The 13,581-nt window shown below is 34.1% G+C and overlaps 1 protein-coding gene across 1 annotated transcript in view; it reads left to right on the forward strand.

The window, feature by feature from the left end:
• Positions 1-7,404: 7,404 nt before the first annotated feature.
• LOC126759456 (organic cation transporter protein) overlaps positions 7,405-13,581 on the forward strand; it is a 28,219-nt gene continuing 22,042 nt past the window's right edge. The window contains exon 1 of the mRNA XM_050474283.1: positions 7,405-8,659. Within this exon, the coding sequence (XP_050330240.1) occupies positions 8,538-8,659 (122 nt within the window). The 5' untranslated portion in view covers positions 7,405-8,537. The remainder of the gene's footprint in view (positions 8,660-13,581) is intronic.

A 13,581-nucleotide genomic window follows, 5' to 3' on the forward strand; every position in this document is an offset into this window, starting at 1 on the left:
AATTTTACAGCAAAAATCGTGCAAACAAGTTTACAAAATATTTAAATCTTAAAACACTCTTTTTTTCAGTTATTGACAATCAATAAAAGTCCACTTAAAATTTTTAAATATTTTTTTTGGAGAACTTATTTTATGTGGATGCCAAAATATAAGTAAATTACAACATTTTATTAAATACAATAGTAAACAGCGCCAAAACTGTCACGAAAGGACTCAGCCAACACACATTTAAACGCTCTTTGTAAATGCAATATTGTAAAGTATATACTGCAAAACAACCTTCGAACCAGCTTCAAGGCTCACTTCACTAAAATTAATATACTTTATTTTTTCTTTGATTTTCACCGAAAAAAACGTGCCAAATGGTTGTGTGCTGGCCCTGAAAGAGTTCATTATCGAGCAGGTTTGTTGGCGTTGAAGTCAGTTTCTAACCGCTGACCAGAATCCATAATGAAATTGCAAGCAGTTTTCTTGCAACATATGCACACATATACCGTTGTCAGCATATGCACTCATAATCTAAAAAAAAATGCTTGCGCTCAGATATTTGCATATTCAAACATATGTATATTTACCATATACTTATGTAAATGGAAATTTGAAAAATGTTTGCTGGGGTCTGGTTGGAATGGACTGAGAACGCATATAAATGACACACACACACACGGTTTTTTCGGGTAAAATGTTTTTTTTTCACATAAAAAATGAAATATTTTATGCAAACTTTTTATATTCCAAAGATACTCATTTTATTAAGATTTTCGCAGTCCCTCGGAAAAAAAGTGGTTTCGCGTTGGCAGCAGAACTTTTTGCAGGCCTTTTTTCAAGAATGTTTTTCTCATATAAAAAATGAAATACATACATACATATGTATTTTACAAAAAATTTTTATTGTTACAAACATACACTATTAACAAAGAAATTCCGAAATTTTGGAAATTTAAAAAATATAATTATTTCGTAATATGGAAAATCTTAATTAAAACTATTTTTTAAATTTTTAGACCCAAAATACCGGATTGACAAACAAATCTATAACTCCAAATGCCAGATAAATAACAGAATAAAAATATTAAAAAGAGTAAATTTGGTAAATTTATACAAATTATCTTTCACGTCTTTTCGTCGATTTACTATTTTTTAAAGGTTTTTTTTTCTAATTTAATAAACTAGGACTTTAATTTAAACAGTACATGAAATTAATAATTTAATTAACAAAAACAATACTTTTATTATAAAAAAAATGTGTTTAAAGTAAATTTTAGAAAGAAAAATTTAATAAAATAAATTTTTAATTTTAAAAAATATTAATAAAAATAATTTGAAAAAAAACTAAATAAAATTTCATAAAAACATTTTTTTGTATTTTCAATATTTTTTTATTTTATTTAAAATTTAATTATTTAATTCAATTAAAAGTGTTTTTGTTTTTGTTTATCATATCTTTCAAAAATATAATTTAAAAATTTTATTTAAGTAATTTATAAACCATTAAAAATTAATGTATTTATTAATTGTTCAAGGCAACGACGAAGAAAAAAACATTTCTCAATTTTGAAAAGTTTTCTAATGACCCAAATAGAAAATATTTTCCAAAGATTGATTGAAACTAGATTACAGAACTTTAAAATTAAAAAATATGCGGATGTATGTACTATGTATGTGTCTGTGTGAATGATAAAGAAAATTCATAAGCCGTTTTATCTTTGTTTTGTTTTGTGCCTGCATTCCTTTACTTTGATTTTGGTTTTGCTTTATTTCCAACTTCACGTTTCTTTATCATCGACGATGAAGTTGCCGGCTGCCAGCAGGCAATTAATTTTAAATACATACTTGTATGTGTGTATGTGTGCGTGCGTAAATGTGCCTACTGCATGCCCGCCTGCATTTAAATAAGCGCAGGCGATTGTTTTTTCAAATGCCTTCGCAGCGCCGTCGTCTGTGACAGCGAATGTGGCTGCGACGCTGGCGTTGACTTTGACTTTATCGTTGTCATCGCAGGCAACAACAACAACCAGCGTCTGCGTTTTCTTTTTCGCATACGCGCCGATCACACATCTGCTTTGTGCATTCTGCTGCGTTCACACACACACATGCACTTATGCATGTTAATGCATGTGTGTGTGTGTGTGTTTGTTCGTAATCCATCTTATTCTACATGCCGGCAGTGCGAGAATTTATTTTTTATAAAAATGCGACAATGCAATCGCAATAAAAACGAGTACACATTCACAATTACAAAAACATCGATAGATAATTTAAAGCTGAAAAAAATAGAAGTGCAATATGGACAGACTTACATATTGTATACATATGTACATACATATACATATGTACATAAATGTGTGTTTTGTTAAGCGTTGTTCTGGCGCAATGTCCGGATCTCAAACACATTTGCAAAAACAAAAATGCGTTTATTTCGTATGCTTTGTATGTGTAGGTGTGTGCATGCATTGATATGCTGACTTTAATCTGGTCGTTGAACCGTTAAAATTAAAAAAGAGGTCTTAAAAGTTGAATATAATCTAGGATTATCTGTGGGAGTATGCAGGGTGATTTTTTATGTCTACATAAAAGAGAATATACATATGTACATACTTATGTAAATACTTTTTGGACTTCTTATGTAGATTCCCACCGCTTTGGGTACATGCCAGCTGAGATTCGCCGAGAACTAGTAGTAAGTAATCCCCAGCAGATGTAATACATTTATGCCACCGATTTTTCCAGTCCTCAAAACACTTTTCATAAGCACTTTTTGGGATGGCCTTCAGCTCCTTCACCGAATTTTGTTTTATCTCTGCGATCGACTGAAAACGGGTTCCATTTCGACGAGACCCATGTCTCATCGGCAGTTATAATGCTCTCCATGAATGTGGGATCGGATGTCGCATGATCAGGCGGGTCCAAGATTCATATCGCTACTGCACAGCTAACAAATCACTGTTTTTTAAAACATCGAATGAGAAATCGCTATTAAGGCATTGTGTCAGAAGTGAGTACCATAACTTTGACCACTCAGATATAAAAAAGTATATGTATAGACATTAGCAATTATCGGACAATTCACGAATCAATGCAAATATTCGTGCTGAAATCAGCGATGGACGGTGCCAGTTCCTAGAAAAAGTCATGGTCGATCAAACAAAAAACTCATTTTATTATGGGCACTAAAGGCGATCACTTCATTGATATTGTGCACAAAAATAGATACAAAGGAAATTTCAAAACACATAACTCAACCAAAAATGTCTTATTATAACATACTTGTATATGGTATATGGTGGTAATTGTTTCTTCAAAGCTATGCAGTGTTTACACAACCACATAAAAGATCACGCACCCGGTATATAAGTATATGTAAATAGTTGGCGCCTAAATCTCTGCTGTGACGCTTAAAGAATGTTGACGTATTTTTTTGTCAATGAAGGTTTCTGAAACAGTACGTAAGCAAATAAACATTTGGGTCATTAGTGCTGTTTTTTAAAACTTAAGAAACTTAAAAATTGTTCATACGAAATAAATTCTGAAAATACCAAACAAGTGACAATGTTGCAAAAAAATATCGAAAACACCATTAAAATTATGCTTTGGTTGGAAAATCATGTTCGAAAGCAAAATATTTTTGAACAAACTTTTAAGAAACTCTTCGAGGTAAAAAAGTGTCCCAAAAAAAAATTTTCTCAAATAAAAAATGTTATATATTTTTTTAGCATTTTTTGTTGTTACAAACATACGCTATTAATAAAGAAATTCTGAGATTTTTCAAAAAAAAAAAATGTATTAAACTCGGCCATTGCGATTCCATTTAACCTCTCGGAAAATGATGCGCCCGCCTTGGCAGGATAACTCCTTATAAGATCACCTAAAGTGAAAAAATATGTGTTTTAGTTAAAATCTTAAATTAAGACTGAGACATAGGGGAAAAAAGGCATAATTAGATTTTTAGGAATTAAAAAAAAATTAAAATTTTGCGATATTTTTTTCAAATATTTGTAATCAAAAAAAAAAAAAAATCATTCGTCTAAGTCTTTAAAAATTGTATCTCAAAGACCTGTGTAAAATTTCATGAAGATCGGTTGAGCGGTTCTCGAGAAATCTTGCCAAACCGACTTAAAAAATACAGTTTGGAGAAAAACGCGTTTAAAGACGGCGCACTTAGCCTAGCTATCCTCGAGCGCACAGGTTCTCAAGGCTGTATCTCTGAAACTATTACGCGGATCAACTTGAAAATTTAGGCCAATATACTAGATGTGTTGTAGAATTTAATAATTAATTGGTTTTTCGAAGCCCGTAGACTCATGTAACCCCTTCATTTGCGACGAGTGAAAGTTTTCGCACTATAAAGATTCTATAGTTTACCGAAAAATGATTTCCGATATGATAAAATTTCTTCTTATGATAAAATTTCTTCATGTATTTGCGACTGGAAATAAATAGTATAATTTATTGTCGAGATCACACAGTTCGAAACATGTTTAGCGGCAGTGGTTGAACGCCGTTTCTCATACATAAATAACACCTGCGTAATATATACCTTTAGAGATAGTTCTGAAAATCATCAATACTCCAAATACAAATGAGTAATTTGCCATCTAAGAAAAGCTTCTCTTAACCACGACATCAAATATACAGTAATTTGAAATTACTCATGAACGCACGCAAAACCGCTTCACTGTGCCTTTGCAGCTTCTGTTGCTACAGCTGTGACTGCGGCGTCAGCGTCAATCCTGTGAGTGATCGCACAAGTGTCTGAACAAACGAAAGTACTCTTTTAGAGGGCGGTGGGCCGTCTTACTTACTAACTGGCTGGTCGGCTGTCTGACCACATTCAAGTGCTTGCGTACAGTGCGATTGCCTTTTAGCGCACACATTTATTTAGATGTGTGTGTGTGCGTGTCGCTTATTAACGAGTCAGACAGTAGTAAAAATCAAACACAATTCAAATTCAAAACATTACTCTGGTTTATTTTGTCTGCATATAATTATACATACATATGTATGTATCCAATATATTGTATACGTAAGTATATACATATGAGTTTGTTTATTTGTATGTATATTTGTTAGTGCGTGATTTCGTTTATGACGTTTGTGCTTTTGTTTTCCCACAAATGCGTGAGTGCCCTTTTAGTGGTTACTATTTTTGTAATTTCACAGGCGCTGCCGCTGTCAGAGTCGACGTCGCTGCTGTTGTAGCCGCTGGCGTTCACTACAAATGCGTATGATTTATTGTAGACTGCGCCTGTGACGCCGTTGTGACCTAGTGGTACCCAGCTGGCATTTGACGTTTGAAAGTTTTCATTTGTGATTGCGCATTATATACCTACTTATGTATGTATATGTACATACATATATTTATATATTCATAATATTAGCTTTCTCGAAGAAAAAAATTTAAAAGATGTGATTTTAAGTTTTTCGGTTGAAGTAAGGAGGTTTTTCAGGTGGCTGATCAACAATTTTTGTGAGTAATATTCACAATTAGCATTTAAACCGTCACGGACACCAAATGGAGTACCATTTACTGTAAGACGAAAACTACTTTTTTGTGTTAACAGGCAATACTAAACAAATGCCTTCCAGAAATGATTTTTTCCACTCTATTCGACAAGACTAAGCGCTAGTTAAGTTCTTATGTTTTTAAAGGTTTTTTTTTTAGATGTGTTTTTCAATAAGGCTATATTTTTTTCAGAGTGGGTCTTTTTGACAGCTGCTATTTGATTTATACTCAGTTTAGTTAGTAATTTATAAAAACTTACGATTTACTTATTTATCAAGCGCGTCGAACTTTCGGAGAATGGACCTGAAATAAGTTAAACATCGCTCCCGATTTTCAATAGTTCCAACAATACGGCGCTACATGCCATACTGCCAACAAAACAAACAATTTTTTGTAGGAAACTTTCGCTTTATCTCGCGTCGTGGTCCTGTGGCATGACCTCCAAAATCGTGCGACTATTTTTTGTGAGGTTATGTGGAGTCGATTGCCTACGAAGATAGATGCGAACCGTTAGACGTTTTGGAACAGAATATTTGCTGACATAGTGAATATTGTAACCCTCTTCCAATTCAATTATGACGTGACTCTACCCTGGAATTTCAAGCCCTTAGTTAGAGCATAATAGAGAGATGTACATATGTAGTTTATACGCTGGGAAGTGGCCAGCTGCGCACTTTCACTTTATTGTGGCTGAATATCACCCAGTTCCTATAAGCGCCTCATCACTTATACATACTTATACATATCTAAATATCTTTTAGGACCATCGAAGACATGCTTTTATAGTTTTTTGAGAAAAGAGATTTAGTTTTTCCCAAAGCACTTTCATTGAAGCTTAGTTTATATCTTAAATTCAAGGTTTTGAACATCCGTGCTCCCATAAAAAAACCAAAGATCTGCAAAAACTTGTGTTTAAGTGGTTACACGGGTTTACGGGTTTCAAAATATCGTATTTTTTTACTGCCTTATGAAATTCTACAGTTGTGTAATCGTTTCGGATATACAGCCTTGAGAACTTGTGAAGAACACGAAGCATTCTAGGCTAAGTAGGCCGTCTTTAAACGCGTTTTTCTCGAAACTGTGTTTCTTAAGTCAGTTGGCAAGATTCCTCGTGAACTACTCAAACGATCTTCATGAAATTTTACACAGCTCTTTGAGACAAAATTCTTAAAGACTTGGGCGAAGGATTTTTTTCGATTAAAACTATTTGAAAAAAAAAATGTCACGAAATTTTCACTGAAATTTTAATTTTTTTGTTTTTTGTAAAAATGTCTGCCAAAATCCAATTTCCAGTTTTTTTCTTTCGTCCAAGTTAAGGCTTTAACTAAAACGCGTATTTTTTAGATAATCCTGTAAGGAGTTATCCTGCCAACGCGGGCGCATCTTTTTTCCGAAGGGCCACCGGAAATGGCGTCGCAATGGCCGAGTTTAAAATATTTTTTTTTTTTTAATTTCAGAATTTCGTTGTTAATAGTGTATGTTTGTAACAACAAAAAATTCTAATAAAATATTTCATTATTTATATGAGATTTATTTATATGAATATAGGCTGTTTTTTAACCGATTAAACCCACATAATCCCTGAAATCTGAATCATTGTTGGCTCTTTCGTTGCACACGATGCAGTTACTCTTAAGTACCTTTAAATATATAGAAAAATAGGCCGTAGGCATTAATCTTATGCACTCTCTCATAGGCAACGGTGTCCAAACATTTTTTCTTTATTGGGTGTAAACGGCCGCAGAAGTGCACGCTTTTTGGTCGGCTGTTCGTCTCGTGCGGCCAATTTCACAGTCGAAGCGCCGCAACAGCGACGCGACAGTGGCGCAGCCGCAGTCGACGATCGAACAGCTGCACAGAAATGTTCGGGCGCTCGACTATAACAATTTGCGATCAGCAGGCGCTCGATTTAGTCGGTGTAACGCACTCGACGCGAACAGACTAAACGTAAATAAACAATTTAAATACGAAATAAATGAATAAAATTAGGCACAAAACATAAATTAAAAAGGAAATAAATAAATAATAAAATAAAACCAGCTAAGGCTCTAAGTTGTACTCCGCGATCAGAGATTTCCGTACGGCACTGGGCGCACTTTTCACCTTTCTTTCAGTCAGCCTTATTGGTTGTATTGTTATTGTTGTTCTACATTGAAAATCGCGTGTTTTTTTTTAAGCGCAAACGTCGAGACGACTGGGAAGACAGACACCGCAGCACAACGTAAAGGTGGTTTGCGAGCTGACAAGAACACGCCAGCTGCCAGTTGGCCATTGCAGCGCAGCGCCATTCTAATTGACGTTTGCAGTGAAAATTTGGGAAAAGCAGACCTCGCTGCATTCGGATTTCTTTTCGCAGATTTAGCATACATTGCCACACACAGAACCGTTAGCGACGCAGCCGGCTGCTATTATCGGCGAAGACTTCCCAGTCACGCATTTTTGCAGCATTGTTGTTGCACTCGTTGTTGGCGTTGTGCGTGGGGCTGTAAAAATAACGAAGCGTCGCACTGTGTTGGCGCTGTTGAGATCACATTCACATTTCTATTGTTGTTGTTGGTGTTGTTGATCGTGCTATATAAAATCTTTTTATACGCGCCACTTTTTGTTGCTATTGTACGGCTGAATTTACGCGACGACAACAACCAGTTGACCGCATTTGGCGCCAATGAAAAATTACAACAACAACAAAGCGGCGAACACAAAACGTAAAGAAGGAAAATTCGGAGCGCGGTTCGCGTGATGCGTGAAAAGTGAAAGTGCAATGAAGTGTATTTTCTAATTGGTAAACAACAACAAAAGACAAACATCAAATCAATAAACATTAAAGTGTGAAACCAAAAAAAATTTAGAATAAATTTAAAAAATCATAAAAATACTAAGAAAATAACATTTAATAATAAACAAAAAATTTTGAAAGTTTTTGTACGAAAAAATATTTTTGCGTAAATTTCAAAACAAAAATTCTTAACTAAACTCTGTCAAATCAAACAACCGTTATTCGTTCATTAACAATACGAGAACCGATATCCAAACAATGACGGCAAAACTGAAATCCGAATGCAGTGAGAAGGCAAGGGAGACCATCAGCGAAGAGAAGTTGAAAGATTTACTCACCGAACAGTTGGAACGTGTCGGCACTGGCGGCGCTTTTGTTTGGTAATTATTTGCTCCATATTCTAATAAGTAGCGAAATACATATGTTTTTAGCCATTTGAAATACAAACAAAAACAAAAACAAAAACAAAAACATAGGTGCGCAGAGCATGAAAATGTATCGATTCCCTTCGCTGCCCTTCGTCTGTGTCTGTCAATCAATAATTTCGGCATTTCAAAATATATTTCTTGCAAACAAGTGACGCGAAAATAAATTGAAAGGAAAGTGCATCAACTGATGATTTCAAGGGCTCAAAGCAAATAAATTATGGTAAATGTGAAGACACTGTCATGCAAAAATTTACGAAATTCAATTTTTTTGGAAAATTATCTTTATTAATAGCATAGTAATGGTTTTTAGATGGGATTGAATTGAAATTTTAATACTATACTTCTTCGAGCAATGCCAATAAAAATAAATGTAGTACAAAAAACAAGAAAAAGTGTTTACTTCAGCTGCCCCCATAATACATTTCCTTATTAGACCTAGAGTTTTACGGCGCCATATGCTATAGTGATCCGATCTGATTAAGTTCTTCGGAGTTTGTGCTGTTGACTTAGACAATAATCCATGCTAGAGCTGTCAATACAAGACTAAGAGTTGGATCATTCAGTTTGTATGGCAACTACATTCTATAAAGAAGATATCGGCGGTTCCGCCAAATGAGCAACTTCTTGGTGAGCAAATGATCTCCAAATCTGAATGTCTAGTTCTCGTACATACTTACAAATAGACAGACATGGATAAATCGATTCAGTTCGTCAACTTTCCGTGATTTCTTTCTGGGTGTTCAAACTTTATAGCAAACTTAATATACCCTACACAGGGTATAATAAATTATAATTTCTATTAATTTGAACTAGCATTTTCGATTGTTATCCATTATTTGAGCGAACTCTTCGGCTAAATTAAATATGTATATTATTTAATTTAGTATGTCATTCAAAAATGGCCGTTCTTTATTCTCTAAGTAAACGACGATGCTTCCTCATAAGAGATCAGAAACCGTTGATCGGTACACTAAGTTTGGTATAAATCATCTTCAAAGTCATAGAAAATAAGCGCTAAAAATGTTTCTGGAATTGTTTTATATTTTGCTTGGAGGTTAGAAAACCTATTAATTGTTCGAAATAGACTCAATTTGTTGGAAAAAATCGTCCAAACATCTAGCAGAGATGCCTACATTCGGTTTCTGCGACAGTTCGAAACGGACCCGACGTTTTATCCGACCAAGTGCTTATAATTCCGTGTTATTCCTCAAAAATTTTTTTAGGGATCCTTTCTGCCACTAAAACAACAATAACACGTCTGATAAAATAAATATTTTGTGGATTTTCCGACATTTCCTTTTGTGTGTTACAAATTTCGGGGCCCGAGAGGGCAGGGGTTAGAATTTGTAAGGTATGGCTGTCGTAAGAAACGACTAAAATCCAATATGCACTATGTATTTTTCGGCTTACCTCGATATTTCAGAATAGCCTTTGTCCAAAATAGTGTTATAATACTCAGCTTAAAATGATATTATAGACTTTGAATGAGATTCCTTCTAATGGGAAGACATTTAGCGACAAATGTCACCAGTCATTGAGTTTGATGGGTGCTCAACTGGTAGTAGCAAGAGTTACAAGGTCTGACCGGAGACTTAAGTTAGTTAGCCTTTGAAATTCTCTCCAATATGCTCGTTGGGTTTGGCCCTTTAGGGAGATTCGTGGTGGCTGTGGTTTAAACTTAAAGGCAAGTACGATTGAAAAAGTCAATTCAGTGAGGAGTCGCACTGCGGCCGGGTGCCAGACCCACAGTATGGCAGAGGTTTTAGATCGGCCTCGAACTCGACCAAGTTGGAAAAGGTGTTACTTCCACCCGACCAAGTGGAACCAAAAAATACTTGCAAAAAAATGCATTATTTGGGGCGCTGATCAAGGCATTGTTTTGATCTATGTGCTTTAAAAAAGCACCGTGGAGTTAGGCCATCGCCGGCAGATACTCACGTAAATCACAACGATTGTTATATACTGTTCACGATACGAGTGTTTAGGCTTCAGATAAGAAGTTATAGACTTATGGAAGTTATTACCGTTTCTCAATTGGAACTTTAACCCAATAAAAGAATGTTCAAGATAATTACAATATCTCTGCATAATTTGGACCTATTGAATAAAAATTTTCGCAAGTTTTAACACCTAGTTTCGCATATAAGAACACTTTATGATATCGAAAAAAATTAGTGATTTATTTGACAAATTCTCAATAATATCCGATGCATAATACTAGGTACAGCTTATCTACATAGAAGAGGCCTCTACTACTACAATTTGGCGCCAATAAATGCGCATGCAACTATTTTTGTATTCCAAATACAAGTGTCTTTAATAAACGCTTCAGCACACAATATAGTAGCGTCAATTCTGAGGTGCTATAAAATTTATTTTACACACGAAATTGACAACATTTTGAAAGAAAATTTAAGAGGCAAAATAAACAGTCATCAAGTTTTTGACTAAAATTCTGGCGAAAAACAAAATTTGGCAAACACATAAAACTGCACAAACTGCTAAAATGGCTTAACTAAAATTTGATTTTTAAGCGAAATGAAAAGATTGCAACTTTTTACAATACATTTTTTGAAATGTTAATCACAAATTTTAGGTAATAAATGTGTGATTTTCGGCATAAAATAATAATTTTTGGTCTTTAGACTTTAAAGATGCTTATGGAGAAAATTACAACTTGATTTATGTCATTTTAGAAGTTTGCTTGCAATTTTGGCTACTTGCACGTTTGGTTTGACATATGTATATGTATGTATTACACATGTAATACATAAAATATACATACATATGTACTTATATATTAATGGTGTGTACAAATTTGCATATTCTAGCACAAATGAGCTTTCGAAAGATTTTAAAATGCAAAGGTTTTGAGTTGAATACGTGCAAACACACGTTCAAGAATGCAATTATCAATGAAAGCACATACGAGCAAATAGCATTTGTAAACGTTTAATGACGAAAAAAATATTAGTTATAATAAAACATATTTACGTTTTCATTATTCGTCGCACTTGACTGACACTTCGGTAGTATTTTTGGACCATAGTTTTTTCTTAAATTTTAAAAGAGTTAAAAGGTGTTGAACGACTCACAGTTCAATAAATTTTATAAAGGCTTATGATTACTTTCTTATGCCCATAATTAACCAAACTGTAGTCAAAAGATTTAAGGGGGGGTATACCTCTAGTACCATCAAAACAGGTAATTTTTTAACCTTTATAATGTATTTATTGATGTAACCGATCACATCCGAATTTTTGCATATACATACTTGTATAGTAAGAGGTATTATTGAATTACAAAATAAAAATTATTTTATGTCAAAAAAAAAAAATGGCGGAAATATCAACGATCCCGTTGATTGAAATTTTTGTGGCCGTCAACTTCAAGACTAGGCTACTTATGTGAAACGAAAAAAGTTATTTTTTTTAATTAAGAAGCTTTTATTAAGTGCATAGTAGAGGGTAGTGTGCTTCAAAAAAAATTTTTGAATTTTTTTTCAACTCTTACCCTCTCAAATGTTAGTGATTGACAAACAAAAAATCCGCCCTCAAGCTAGGCGCTGTAGCCTGTAAGAGTAGAAAAAAAATTTTAAAAAAAATTTTAAAATACCCTAGTAGAAGGGTTTTGAGAATTTCGGAAAATTGGCGATGTAGGCCTGGATTTTCTAAAAACTGCCGCTTTTACCCTTGTTTTTCGACATTAAAATAGTTAAACCACTGTCAAAATGCCATTTTTTCTCAGAAAAGCGCTCTATTACGCACTTCAGTATAAAACTGTCTATAAAATACGTTTTAGTTCAAGTAAATCGGTTAAATAATTCGCTCGCAATTTTGACGACTGGAAAAAAAGGTAGTTTTGAGGAAACGAGCCTCCAAAGTTTTGGTACCTATACAGCCGTTGCTTGAAGTGCACTGGTTCTGCGGCCTATTTCTTCGAAAATATTCGGAGTATACCAATGAAACTTTGGAACTATATTTTTGAATAGTTTTTCAACTGATTAGAGCGAAAACAAAATTTTTAATTTTTTTAAAATTCTAGAGGTATCTCCCCGCTTAAAAAAAAACGTTAATTTCGGTTGCATCGAAGCTATAATACCCTTTACAAATTCAAAAACTTCTATACCAGAACTTGATTTTGATCGTTCAGTTTGTATGGCAGCTATGTATATACTATAGATCGTCCGATCTAGAAAATTTAATCGGAAATTTTACCATTGCCTCAGACAATAATCAAGGTCTTCATTTTGACAGAACAGTTTGTATGGAAGCTATATATGTATATAATTAGTACGATATGAAAAATTTGTGGTAGGATTGTACCGTTACCTTGGAAAATATTCTTTACCAAATTGGGTGAAAATGTCTCGTCAAGTGAAAAAGTTTTCAACTCAAGAACTTGATCGTGATCGTTCAGTATGTATGGCAGCCATATCAGATAGTGATATCGGCGGTTCTGACAAATGAACAGATTCTCGGGAGGAAAATGACATGTACAAAACGTATAAAGACGGACGGACATGGCTAAATCGACTCAACTCGTCATGCTATTCATTTATTGCATTTTATAGGATTCCCGACATTTCCTTTTGCGTATTAACTACAAACTTAATAAACTCTGTTCAGGATATACATACATACATATTAGATATAAAATCGTTAGGGCTTAATAGAGACTGTTCAGGCATGTCATACATGTGTCAAGGGCCATATTACTGTCAGAAGATTTAAACCTATTTTGTGATATTTTCGGTTAGCGTGTGTGCCATTTTGAGAACTGAGAAAATTTGTGGGTTTCCATACAGTAAACTGTACTCCACTACACGAGCGTCACGACCATAATATCTGCAATACAACGCAAAACACGCTAAA

This window comes from Bactrocera neohumeralis, chromosome 2 (genome assembly GCF_024586455.1).
Source record: "Bactrocera neohumeralis isolate Rockhampton chromosome 2, APGP_CSIRO_Bneo_wtdbg2-racon-allhic-juicebox.fasta_v2, whole genome shotgun sequence".
In the NCBI taxonomy this organism is placed as follows: domain Eukaryota; kingdom Metazoa; phylum Arthropoda; class Insecta; order Diptera; family Tephritidae; genus Bactrocera; species Bactrocera neohumeralis.